This window comes from Octopus bimaculoides, chromosome 2, assembly GCF_046866305.1.
Source record: "Octopus bimaculoides isolate indiv1 chromosome 2, ASM4686630v1, whole genome shotgun sequence".
Taxonomy (NCBI): domain Eukaryota; kingdom Metazoa; phylum Mollusca; class Cephalopoda; order Octopoda; family Octopodidae; genus Octopus; species Octopus bimaculoides.
Window position 1 is genome coordinate 17,149,102 of NC_142929.1, and position 15,000 is coordinate 17,164,101.

Below are 15,000 nucleotides of genomic sequence, written 5' to 3' on the forward strand. Positions count from 1 at the left end.
TGGACCGAGACAAATTATTGGGTATGAGTTGATCTATATATAGCGTTAAGAGGGCTCCAAATGCCTTTAGAATTTTACTCTATCACGTGACCTTATTAGGGGCCGTGATTGGTCAGTTTGCGTTCTGGCGGGAAAGGTTCGAAGAAGTTGCCGATTCGAATAATTATCAGTCACGTGATGGACAAGGAATGGGTTCTCTACTACGCTCGCATTTATTTATATTTAAATGAGAAGATTGTATGTAATGGCGATAGTAGTTTGTATCTAATGGCGATAGTAGTTTGTATCTAATGGCGATAGGTAGTTTCACTACACATACATATATACGACGGGTTTCTTTCAGTTTCCGTCTACCAAATCCACTCACAAGGTTTTGGTCGGCCTGAGGCTATAGTAGAAGACACTTGCCCAAGGTGCCACGCAGTGGGAATGAACCCGGAACCATGTGGTTGGTAAGCAAGCTACTTTATTTCATAAATATTTACCATAAAGGTATTAGAAAGAGGGGACGAACATGGACAGACAAACATAAAAGGGATGAAGTAGCTGTATCGATTAAATATTTACAATTTTAAATATACAATAATAATTTGATTATATTTACAATGTTCGATTAAAGCATTGCTCCACACAGCCACTCCTTCGCCCATAACAAAATTACAAAGAATTGTAACAGCTGGGTATAATTGTGTTGATTATCTGTAGGCTACTCGCATAATGTGATCTCCTGTTGAATGATTCGCCCAAGTTTAGTGACGTAACTTGCAACGCCTCTCATATAAAGTTATTGCTAACATTGTTCTAACTTCACACCAAGTTGAATAGTTTATATTGTTACGCTAAGGCAAGCAGTGGGTCATCAATCTTCACAGATTTAACACTGCTTTCTTCCATCACTTACATACTTCACTCAGCAGCTCCGCTTAACAATCATGGATTCCTGTAAGTAATATATGATCGACTTTTAATGTTTCCATAACACTTTTAAAGCTTACATAACCGTTTCCAAACACACACGCAAAATTCGGTAAATTAGGTGCGACTAGAATTCCAAATATTCCTTCTGGTAGATTACGGATGATAATTTATGAACAGTGTAAACAAACTTGCTCACACGTGAACAAAAAAAAATTATTATTATAAACCAACCTACTGGGTGTTAACAAATATGTAGAAAACGAAAATAAAAAAAAAGGAATTGCGCTAACGACCCTGGAGGGTAGAGAGAGGACTTTCGGAAAATTCACAAGATTCGATTTTTCCGTCATAACTTTCGGTAAAATGGATATATATTGATTTTTTTTTTTTTACGGAACCCCACGTTTTTGGTTATGGAGGATTCGATTCTGAAAAAAAAAAAATTGTCGTTCACGAGTGAAGATCTTTATATTGACCATTGTCATTATGTAGATTTGTTAGTAAATTTCCATAAATTTAATCGATAAGGGAGTAAATTTGCTTACAGTTTTCTTCTCACTTTTTGAATATTATTATTTAATATTATAAGACTGCGAGCTGGCAGAATCGCACGTTACGTTCTGAGTTCAAATTCCGCTGAGGTCGACTTTACTTTTCATTCTTTCGGGATCGATAAATTAAGTACCAGTGAAACACTGGGTCGATGTAATCAACTAATACCCACCCGCAAATTTCAGGCCTTGTGCCTATAGTAGAACGGATTATTATTTAATATTATATTAAGGTAATAAATACTTTTCTCTTGAAAATTTAAGGACCAAGAAATTTGATAAAAGTTAATCAAAGTTATTGAATGTCTAACCGTGTTTACTTGGCGACAAAATTATGCTGCCGCAGTTACCCTCATACGTACATACATATGTATATACTTATATCTGTGTATATATAAACATAAATGCTGCAACAAATGACTTTAGAATAACACACACGCAAATACTAAAAACGATATATTCAAAAGAGTTACTTGACATAAATTTATTCAGAACAATTCCAATCACTACTATTCCAGCCACAACAGGTCACTTTTAGGACTGACCATTTAAAAGGATTCCACCAACATCCTGCTACTGTCATACCACTCCCGCATTCTTCTTATTCTTCTTCTTCTTCGCCACCTCCTTTCTTTACTACTACTGCTGAATTCCTATCAAACTACTACCAACTGCTGCTAGAACTCAGAAGGATAAAAAAGAGAGACAGAGACAGAATGAAAAAAGGAAAATGTCCCTTGCATTTGAAAACTATGGAAATATTTTTTAAAACATTTCATTTATTTTTTCCGCAATTCAGTTGTTTTTCATGCTTTGCTCTAAGTTGAAAAAGTCGCAAAGACTGAAACTGGTACTAAAATGTTTTTCGTGATAAACTTAATTTAGTATTCTCTACCTTGTCTTATTTTCCTTAAATAAATAAGCGTGTGTGTGTGTGTGTGTGTGTGTGTGTGTGTGTATTGATAGAAATGGTAAGACAACAAAAGAATGAAAGAGACCTCGATATTATGTAAATAGAGGAATTTAGCCTTGAAGCTCTACTCTCTCCAGCGCCGCCGCGAGCGGTACATCATTTCTACGATGTGGGAAATATACCTCCAGCATTACCCAAACGACCTCAACATTAGTTTCAAGGTTCATCCAAGGCTGGGACCACGAGCCATACGTCCCCTGCTCAATTCAGGATCACAACATATAGGTACACTGCGACATAATTTCTTTTCCTCAACAGGCCCTGCCCTGTTTAACATTGTCCCGAAACAGATAAAAAAGGAAATGGATCCTATCAGCTTTAAACGGAGTCCAGACAGATTTCTTCAAGGAATACCTGACAAGCCACCCATACCTGGATAGAACTCACTCAATAAGAACTCATTACTTGAATGGACCATAAACAAATCTTGACTATAAAAAGGATTTAGATAATCCTATCAGGTGGTGCTATTAAGTTAGACATGACCTGGACCATACTTTGGTCGAAACATATCTAAGTTTATTTATATATGTGTGTGTGTGTGTGTGTGTGTGTGTATAAGCCAGTTTAGCCACTAAAAACATACGCATTATATACACTATATAAGATAAAAAAGAAGCAAGTGAACACCAAATATATTGGGCGTGTGTTTTTATTGGCTAAACTGGCAACATGGTCATCCACAAATACAATAATACATTATATATATATAGCTATACTTAATGGAGTCACGCATATAGATACATATATATGCCTGTAGTATAATATGTGGATGTGTCACGAGTGCATGAATGTGTATTGACAATATATGTATTCATATACAAATATAGATTGTGCCTAAATGCTTAGTTTTAGAATGGTGGCAACTGATTAAGGAAATGTTCTCTATGTGGCCTATACTCTGTTTATCAGGCTAGTAATTGAGTCTAGGCCAAAGTTCTAACTGTCTCTGATTTTATTGTCTCTTATCTAGCATAAGGGACAATTACTTCTAAGGAAAGGGAAGGTGTAAGCAGTATGCATGGACATGGCTATAAATGTATTAGATTATAAAGGTTTCCCTGGTCAGAGTGGTACCAGGTCATTTTACTACTATCAAAAAGTTGAGGAATTAAAACCCTAGGTATATGGGTCAAATAGGGTTTTTTTCCTTTAGTCTGAATAGAGTATCAGTATAAAGTGTAGTATATTGCCACTTAAGTGTGGCTGACCCCTAGGGGTGGATGTTACTGTTGCTTTTAGCCCCAGGAGGACATCTCCTCCAGCTGGCTTATCGACACACGACTGTGTCCTGTTTGCCAAGGGAGTTATCCCTCTCACCACGACCAGCAGCACGAACGTATCCGGATTTCAGGGTTATTTCCCTTCTTCGGCGTTCGACAGCTGATGACCTTGGTGAGAGAGAAAAACCTGGCAAAATCTTATATCTTCTTTTCCAGTGACATTCTTCACTGATATTGAAAAGGTGAAAACAAGCAATGTTAATTCTCTAAATGAAGTATTAACAGTAACTGCACGATAAAGTGTAGTATATTGCCACTTAAGTGTGGCTGACCCCTAGGGGTGGATGTTACTGTTGCTTTTAGCCCCAGGAGGACATCTCCTCCAGCTGGCTTATCGACACACGACTGTGTCCTGTTTGCCAAGGGAGTTATCCCTCTCACCACGACCAGCAGCACGAACGTATCCGGATTTCAGGGTTATTTCCCTTCTTCGGCGTTCGACAGCTGATGACCTTGGTGAGAGAGAAAAACCTGGCAAAATCTTATATCTTCTTTTCCAGTGACATTCTTCACTGATATTGAAAAGGTGAAAACAAGCAATGTTAATTCTCTAAATGAAGTATTAACAGTAACTGCACGATAAAGTGTAGTATATTGCCACTTAAGTGTGGCTGACCCCTAGGGGTGGATGTTACTGTTGCTTTTAGCCCCAGGAGGACATCTCCTCCAGCTGGCTTATCGACACACGACTGTGTCCTGTTTGCCAAGGGAGTTATCCCTCTCACCACGACCAGCAGCACGAACGTATCCGGATTTCAGGGTTATTTCCCTTCTTCGGCGTTCGACAGCTGATGACCTTGGTGAGAGAGAAAAACCTGGCAAAATCTTATATCTTCTTTTCCAGTGACATTCTTCACTGATATTGAAAAGGTGAAAACAAGCAATGTTAATTCTCTAAATGAAGTATTAACAGTAACTGCACGATAAAGTGTAGTATATTGCCACTTAAGTGTGGCTGACCCCTAGGGGTGGATGTTACTGTTGCTTTTAGCCCCAGGAGGACATCTCCTCCAGCTGGCTTATCGACACACGACTGTGTCCTGTTTGCCAAGGGAGTTATCCCTCTCACCACGACCAGCAGCACGAACGTATCCGGATTTCAGGGTTATTTCCCTTCTTATCAGTATAGTTATACAGTATAGTTATACAGTATAGTTATATAGTATCAGTATAGTTATACAGATAACAATATTAGTTTAACTAATATTTTCACAATAAGAGGTATGTTAATAAAATAAATAAAATGAGATGTAATTATTTTATACAAAAATCATGAAGTAATGTCAGTATTGAATTCAGGGGCTATAGATAGGGTGTAAAGTTTAAGGATATTAAGTATATTGGGTTCATGAAAACTATTTTGAATTATTTTTAAAAAAAATTATAGCTGAAAATAAAATAATGATACTATTTAGGAGACACATAGGTAAGCTTTATTTTTATAATGTGAATAAAAATTAGTATCGGATTTATATTAGTTTATAATAATGTGTTTACTAAGGTTTAAGGGACTGAAAAAAGAAAAGGTGTTAGGAAATAACAAGGATAATCAATACAGGAATCTGATGATTGATTAAAAGTTTCATTATTCATGAATTTGTTTCAAGGTTAACCTGGGCTAATTAAAGAATATTAATTGAATAAGGATTCGATTAATTTAGGGCATAAGGATTATAATTATTTAAGTTAAAAATACAAAATAAAACAAGACAACTATTGCTGTAATAACAGCAACAATAAAGATACTTTTAAAGTCAAGCATTAAATAAAGTAAAAAACTTATGAGAATTTCCTATTCTTATAAGCTAGATAGGGTTAAGATGCATATTGAGAAAACTAGCAGCAATAGCAGAAGTGGTGTGAAAAAAATCTTCTATGGAGTAAAGTTGAAATCATATTTAGCACAAGTAGATTAAATGTTAAGGTGAGAGATCAGGAATATATGTTATAAAGGTTCAATTTCCAATTTAAAAATATGTGCTAATTGATAGTCCTAGATGACCATAGTAGAAGTTAAAGTACTATAATTTGATAACTTTAGCTACTTTATAAAAACTTTTTTTTTTTAAATTTAAAAGTGCGAGTAGAGCAGTGTACACATGATACCCTAAGGTCTAATCTATTATTGATTAGATTAGGATTATTTCTAAGTTTAAAAATTTCATATATTTCCATAGAACACAATTCACATCCATATCTATTATTTCTATAAGGTTGAGCTTTTCTTATAATTTCCCATTTAAGGCTAAAATTAATACCATTATCTTTTAACTCCCAATTTTACTTGCCAATGTCGTACTATTTGCCTTATGTCTAAGTCTAAACGAGGACCTATGGTTATATATTCTCTGTTTCAGGTTAATACTACATCCTATATAAATATAATTCTCGGTTATTGTACTAATGATGCATCTGTACACTATGTTACGGGTGCAACAAAATCCAAATAAAGGACAATGGGACTTTTTTTCTACAGTTGCACATGGTGGGGTTATCAACCCCACCTATATTATTTCTAATATCTTTATTATTATTATTACTACAATTATTTACACTAATATCATTTATCAATTCCTCAATTCTATTCTTAGGTATATATTGATCATTACCATCATTATTTAACTCGTTTCTTGATGTGCTATCAGTTAGACTTATTCCTTCAACATTAGGCATATTGATATTATATGAACTAGGTCCTTGATCCCTATTATTTCCATTGGAGTTGGGCCTATCATCAACTTCAGTTAAAACCGCAACGTCATTACTGCTGCATTCTATTTGTTGGTTGAAATTATGGTTGGTAGGACTAAGCATATTGTTATTATCTTCATAATTTCTTTTGTCATTGTTATTTTCACTTCTATTTGTATAATTATTAGTAGCATCATTATTGGTATTAGCTAGATTATTATGCGTATTCATATGACCATTATTTTTAACTTCATTTATTCTAGCTGACCTGATGTTCTTTTTGTTTAACCTAGCTATGATTGTACCTACATTAGGAAGGGTAGAGTAAGAAATTCTGACTGTATGACAAGAGAAGATTTTACTATATCTGTGGGAAAAAGGGAAATTTTTTTGTAAAATATTCATAAATTTTTTGTAAATATTTGTGGATATTGCACAGTTGAAGGGTATATTTAACCAGATAGAGTTTTATTTTTTCTCTTAAATTTATTGTGTGGGTGAGTATGGGGTATACTTTGATTACTATTACTTCCCAGAACAATATTATTATTATGATTGGAAGTTCTTTTAGTTGTGGGATGCTTATTATTTTTATCATCTGATTCAACATTACTGTCTACTAACATTGGTTTATTACTAGTGTTAGCATGTAGTTTACTATTAAAATGCACTTTATTACCTTTCTTATTAGTTAAATTTTTAGGCAAATAGGGTTGCTTTTTATTTGGTCCATTATTACTACTACTTAAGTTATTAGGTTTGTTATCACATCTATGATTATTATTATTATTATTATCATTATTATTGTTGTTATTGTTACCATTTGTACTACTATCATTATTATTACTATTATTATTATCTGCATCAAGAAGAGATGTCCTACCAGGACTAAGGAAATAAATTTTTTGGGCATATCCAGCTTTAGACAAGGCCATATTATAGTAGTTTGAATTAGAATTAAATATATCAATGTTGGAAGATAATTTAGTAATTCTCTCAGAAATACTTTTAACTATAGAATTTAATACATTAGGTGGATGATTGGACAATCTACTTACATATCTAGTAACTTCATTTTCTTTTCTATATGGGTGGTATAATCTAGTTTCTATGTTGAGAGTGGTATCTAAAAAATTTACAATGTTATTACCATATTCGTATGTAATGTCTAAGTTAAAACTTCTAAAAAAATTTCTAATTTTCTTTCTTATTCTCTCAATGAATGATTTGTTATTACTAGAGATGATGAATAAAGCATCATCCCTATATAGACCACCTTTTAGCTCAGGGATTTCTTTGTTTAGTGACAACTTATAGCAGACGACTGTTATATGTTCAATGTCCGGAGTTTTATCCACGCATGCGCAGGGACTAGTTCCGGAAGGAATACAGGAAGAGTCTCATGCGCATGCGTGGAGTTCGACACCCAGCTTTGGCGCCTTTTCTCACTATCTTCGTTGACTGATCTCCGTCGAGCCAAGACGTCCAACAGAGCTCTCTCACATGTCAGCACCAGAGCTTCACAAATAACCACGGAAATCATTCAGAAGGCGTCTCAGTAACCTAGGGCAACGAGCTACTGAATTCCACTGTAAATAAATATTGTTATGTTGTTCAGAATCTGCGTTCCATTGTTTCTTCTAGAAATTTAATGTACGGAAGCGGTGTACATCTAATGGTGTATAACCACTTTCCTACAGGACTATAGAGCAAGCAGCTCAGAAAGTCGTGACCAATCCGATCGAAGGCGATGCGAAAACGAACGCAGCCTTAGGCCGTCACGGATCACGTGATAGTGGCAAGAGGATAACAGAGAAAGACAGAGAGAGAGAGAGAGAGAGGAAATAAGAGGAAAGTAAAGGAAAGAGACTGAGTGGCACAAAAATATTCCAAGAATGTTTCTACAAATAAATATTTAAAAAAATTATGAGTACATGCGTTACATAAATAGTATTTCGTTTTGTAATGTTTTGGCCCCATTCCCGGCAAGTTTCTTGCTGGTGCCTCCAGAGTGGAAGCAGTATTATTCATAATGGCCGAAATTGCGCTCGACCTTCTGGTCGATAATTGAAGAAGAGTTGGTAAACTGTGTTTTCCGTTCGTCATTGTATTTAGTATATGTTCGTATGTCTATTTACTACACGTTTTTTTTTTAATTATATATATAAGCGCAGGAGTGGCTGTGTGGTAAGTAGCTTGCTTAACAGCAACATGGTTCAGGTTCAGTCCCATTGCGTGGCATCTTAGGCAAGTATCTTCTACTATAGCCTTGGGCCGACCAAAGCCTTGTGAGTGAATTTGGTAGACGGAAACTGAAAGAAACCCGTCGTATGTATATATATATATATATATATATATATATATATAATTATGTGTATTTCTTCTATCTTAATGAATAAAAATTCTTCTGATAGAATAAATGGGTTAATAGAAACCAATGTAGCAAAGAACACAAAATAACTGTGGTTTAGTTCATGTTTTTAAGGCAGGAACTCCTTGAAATTTTGGTTATTTGAGTATATTTAAGAATTTAAGGATTGGAGAAAACGCATGTTATAATTGCATACTTTATTCCTACATATGTTTCAAAGGATTACAACCTGTGTGATCCATAGGGATCTTTGATATTAAAATTGTAACCTTCTCATCAGGGAAAGCATGGGTCATAATGTCTTACGTTTAAGATGATTCCCATGCTTTCTCTGATGAGAAGGTTACAATTTTAATATCAAAGATCCCTATGGATCACACAGGTTGTAATCCTTTGAAACATATGTAGGAATAAAGTATGCAATTATAACATGCGTTTTCTCCAATCCTTAAATTCTTATATATATATATATATATATATATATATATATATATATATATATGTGTATGTATGTATGTATGTATGTCCCCCGCCCCCGCCAACATCGGCTTGACAACCGATGCTGATGTGTTTACATCCCCATAACTTAGCGGTTTGACAAAAAACCGACAGAAGTACTAGCCTTACAAAGAATAAGTCCTGGGATCTATTTGTTCGACTAAAGGCGGTGCTCCAGCATGGCCGCAATCATATGACAGAAACAAATAAAAGAATATATATATATATATATATATATATATATTACGGAGATGCACTTGCATAGCAAGTGACCTGATCTGAGATCGTGTGCTAGAACGAAAACAATTGCAGCGTGGAAGGTGTTTATAAGCCATTTAAAATAACACACAAAATCCGTTAGATTCACTTCGACATTTAAATTTAATTTGTCAAAATATTTTCGTCGCTTTAAGACCGCGACCTGTTCACTGATAAAATTCTGTGCTGCATCTGAGAAAGTAATAGTTAGTTCATGATATATATGTACATGTGTATGTATGTGCGTGTACATGTGTGCGCGTATGCATCTGTGTACATGCGTATGCATGTGTGCATGCCTATACACATGTATGTATATATGTATGTATGTTAGTATGCACGTATGTACTTATGGATGTACGTGAGTAATAGGGTAAGTGTGTAGACGTGTTTGTGTGTGTGTGTGTGTGTGTGTGTGTGCATATGTATGTACATGTGAATGTATGTTTATGTACTGATATGTGCGTCAGTTCAAGTTGTATACATGACAGTTACTTTGTTGAAGGTTGTATATACGCACATATATACATATGCATATACACATATGTAAACACGCACACACATATATGTGTGTGTGTGTGTGCGTTTGCCCCTCTCACCATCGTCTAACGGTGAATTGATACAACGTCTTAGATACATATATGTACATATATAACCTTACTTATACATATATAAACAAGTATACACAATCATATTGACACTCACACACGCTCACAACTATACATATCTTAAAGTATACACGCATATACGCTTAGTCATCACTACACCTATACATATATATACACACACACATATATACAAATATGTATGACACTATTCTCCATAAACATACCACTCATAGATGTATCTACACACACTCATATCTACACATACTCATACGCCCATGCATGCACACACTCATAGTCACATACACAACGCACAGCACATACACACGTGCACACACACATACATCTACACACACGCACACACATATCAAACTATATACGCTCATACGGTTATATATAATAACATCTATGTATGTATTATGCATCTCCACATGTATGTATGGAAAGGAATTCCACGTGTAAAAGAGAAAGAAGGGTGACTATAGAGGTGTACTCCCGTGTGGAATCTAGATGTTACCCCACTCGGATTTTCGGTTGAGAGAGGGTTTGTACTCCTGTATACAGACAGCTTCAGTGACTTGTCTCAGCATTGCATCAGTGGGATGTTTGGACAAGATGTTTAATTTAAGACTCCCTAAGGAGCCCTTGTGGCAGTCTACAGCATGCTGATAGAAGATGGAGTTAGGTTTCTTTTCAATGTAGTTGTCCAGGTGTTCTTTGAACCTATCATTGATACTCCTAGAAGTCTCACCAATGTATGACTCTGGGTTAGTCGCGCATACAAACATACGTTTGTATGTTTGTATGTATGTATATATCTCTTTTACTCTTTTATTCGTTTCAGTCATTTGACTGTGGTCATGCTGGAGCACCGCCTTAAGTCGAGCAAATCGATCCCAGGACTTATTCTTTGTAAGCCTATTACTTATTCTATCGGTCTCTTTTGCCGAACCGCTAAGTTACGGTGACGTAAACACACCAGGATCGGTTGTCAAGCGATGGTGGGGGGACAAACACAGACATACAAACACACACACACACACACACACACACACATATATATATATATATATATATATATATATATATATATATATATATATATATATATATATACATATATATGACAGGCTTCTTTCAGTTTCCGTCTACCAAATCCAATCACAAGGCTTTGGTCGGCCCGAGGCTATAGTAGAAGACACTTGCCTAAGGTTCCACGCAATGGGAATGAACCCGGAACTATGTTGTTGGTAAGCAAGCTACTTACCACACAGCCACTCCTGCACCATACATAGATGGCGACGAAATGGTTGTGGAAAAAACTTTTCGTCTCATACCTTTACTAGGACTTAATCTATCAGCAAATCAAATTTGAAGTGAATCGGATGTTAAATGCAAAAGTTATTGAGCGAATAAAAAGTTGCAATCAAATTGAATAAATCGTCTTCATGCGGCTTTTTGTCCACCCCTTACAGCTTAAGTAAAATATTTTTCATTAATAGTCATCCTCGTAACATTTTCCACCTGTAGCTCCAAATTTGAAGCGAATCGGTTGAGAAATGCAAAAGTTATGGCAGAAAGATAATTCCCTTATGGAAATTCCCATTCAAAACTCGTATTGAATTTTTCAATTGGCCGCTGATTTGTGATCATCGATTTTTTTCTTTTCAACAATCTGAGTATGCCACGAGGTTTCCTGACATGATTTCTACTCACGATAAAACAATATAAGGGGGAGTTAGCTGACAACTCCACAAACAAACACACCCACAAACAGAATGTCCCACGCATGTAGTAGTTATGTGGAGGCGCAATGGCCCAGTGGTTAGGGCAGCGGACTCGCGGTCATAGGATCGCGGTTTCGATTCCCAGACCGAGCGTTGTGAGTGTTTATTGATCGAAAACACCTAAAGCTCCACGAGGCTCCAGCAGGGGATGATGGCGAACCCTGCTGTACTCTTTCTCCACAACTTTCTCTCACTCTTACTTCCTGTTTCTGTTGTGCCTGTAATTCAAAGGGTCAGCCTTGTCACACTGTCCCGCTGAATATCCCCGAGAACTACGTTATGGGTACACGTGTCTGTGGTGTGCTCAGCCACTTGCACGTTAATCTCACGAGTAGGCTGTTCCGTTGATCGGATCAACTGGAACCCTCGACGTCGTAAGCGACGGAGTGCCAACAACAACGTAGTAGTTATATATACAGAGAGAGAGAGGGTGAGGAAGAGAGAGAGAGAGAGAGATGGAGACAGAGAGAGAGACAGAGATAGAGACAGAGAGAGAGAGACAGACAGACAGACAGAGGGTGAGAGAGAGAAAGAGCGAGAGAGAGAAAGTGCGAGAGAGGGGAAGACGGAAAGTGGAATATTACGCTTTGTTTGTGAATTTGCATAATTTCAATCGATAAGGGTTAGGGTTTTGGCAGAATCATTAGCACGCTGTGCGAAATGCTAAGTATATACAGTAGCGGACTGGGTCTAAAAATGTTGGTTGCCAGGAGACAACTACGATGTTATTGAATGGCTACCCTAATTACTGATAATGTCCTTAACGGCAAAATTATGCTGCCGTAGTTGCCTGCCATACGTTTATACAAGCATACATACAGATATACATACACACATACATCCACACATTACATACGTACATTCATAAATGCATGCATACATGTATATACTTACGCACATACATACATACATACACACAAACACACACATGCACGAGTACACACATACATACATACAGTAGCGGACTGGGTCTAAAAATGTTGGTTGCCAGGAGACAACTACGATGTTATCATTTATTATTATTTTTTTTTTTTAGTTTTTTGGTAAAAGTATTCTTTTCAACTGTCTACAAACACAGCCAGGCTGAAATAACGCATTCATAAAATATTCTATAACTTGAGGGTATGGGCTAGGGCTCGCACAAAACCGATAATTCCCAAAACCGAGTTTAAGTACAAGTAATTCTCAAAACCGGTTAAAAACCGGTTTTCGTGGATTTAGAGCGGTGTCCCTGTAACGAAGAAGTTTGTCATATATTGTATTTTGTTTATATACATACACAGAGAAAGAGAGAAAGTAACAGTTTGACTGATATCCACAAATATGTTGGTGGTGCCTGTATCTGTATCTACGTACAAACAATAACAAAAAATAATGGTATTTTATTTATTTAATCAGGAATGCAACGTTTTTCCAAGTCGTTCTATTTTTGAGAATCAATCAAGTTTCTTGACTTGCTTGATGATTCACTTTCCTTCGAAAATAATCTTTTAAAAAACACAATGCATTCAGTGTTTTACCTGACAAACTTGTCCTAATTTCTGTGTTGAAAAGTCCAGTAATTGAAAAGCTCTTTCCGACTGGACACTAGTTGCTTTAGTTGTAAGCAATGCTCTATAAAGTTTCTCAAGCTTTTCATTTCTGTTCGAAGTTGCTTCAAAATATTCGAATTCTTTAGAGATTTCAAATCCATCTGCTACTTCCTTCATTTTCTTCATTGCGCTTGTATATTCACGCATGAGTTCATTACCTTCATAAGTAGATGGGACAACAGTAACATTTGTTTTTAGGTCTCCTCCTATTTGATTTTCTTTGTATAATTCTGTTGTGTTCTCAGTGTCATGTTCAGGAAATTATCTCCTATATGTTTGTTCAGCATACTTCCTTAAATGTTTCATTAAAAAAAGAAAAGGTCCAGAAATTAATTCATCTTTAAACTTCCTTGGGTTATGTAAATACCTCAAGGGAGTCAAGGTTTCAACATTTCTTCTCTTATATCTATGCATAAGCCTTTCACGAGCCAAAGGGTTGCCGACGATATTAAGTTTATTCAATAAAAATTCTATAGAATATTCCGCTTTCAGTAAATCCATATCATCAGTGCAAATAACCTTCAAAATAATTTCTACTGGATGCAGAATTTCATATAGTAAATCGAGAGATTTCCATTCTTCGTCAGCCACAGCATATGTGGAAAGTACTGCTCGTAGAGCATTAGGAATCCAGCTTTTCAATTTCAAAAATCTCTCAATCATATGGAATATGCTATTCCACTTAGTTCTGCAATCCAATATAAGTTTATATTCTCTGTTATCAAAGTTCGCTCGTACAAAATCTTGCAAAATTTCATTTTTTGTAGGAGATTTACGGAAAAGTTTTGAAATTTTTCTTACCTTATTCAAAACTTTGTTAAATTCAGGTTTTAGCTGGAGAAAACAAGCATATTCGTGAGCCAAATTTGTTTGAAAAAGTATGTCCTGTTAGCTTATGTCAGCTTCATCATCACTATCGTCTGTTATAGCGATCTCTTCCCTTTTTTTATCAGTCTCATCGGTTGAGGCAATATTTTCAATATTTTTTTGATAGAGAATGTCGATCACAGACAGATGTATGCAATGTGTGAGACATTGTTGGTGATCAGGTCTTATTTCTTTTCCGAATTTCACCATCATAGAAGCACCATCCGTCGTACAGCCAACAATGTGTATATCCAAATCCAATCCAAATTCACTAAGACGTCCTCTCACAAATTGCTCTGTTCTCCTGCTATTAAGGGAGCCGTGGATCTCAATAAGACCCGACGACCAATGATTGTCTTTCCCATGAACATTTATGTTCATATATTGTTTATTTTGAATTGATGTGTATTCATCCAATGTCAATGAGTAGTGAATCCCCAGCGCTACTTCTTTTTCGAAATAATGAATAAGTTCTTCTTTCTTGGTTATGTAATAATTCATTACCATATTCCTGGCTCCGTTTGCAGATGTTAGTTGTAATTTATCATATTTGCCTCTCTGACTATGAAGATTTCTCTGTATAAAATCGCTTTTGGCGATTGAATT

General features: G+C 35.8%; 2 protein-coding genes across 3 annotated transcripts in view; one reads left to right on the forward strand and one right to left on the reverse strand.

The window, feature by feature from the left end:
• Positions 1-15,000, reverse strand: part of LOC149136880 (uncharacterized) — a 153,754-nt gene that overhangs the window by 63,292 nt on the left and 75,462 nt on the right. The window lies entirely within an intron of this gene.
• LOC106881601 (uncharacterized) overlaps positions 810-15,000 on the forward strand; it is a 39,194-nt gene continuing 25,003 nt past the window's right edge. The window contains exon 1 of the mRNA XM_052975800.2: positions 810-942. Within this exon, the coding sequence (XP_052831760.1) occupies positions 933-942 (10 nt within the window). The 5' untranslated portion in view covers positions 810-932. The remainder of the gene's footprint in view (positions 943-15,000) is intronic.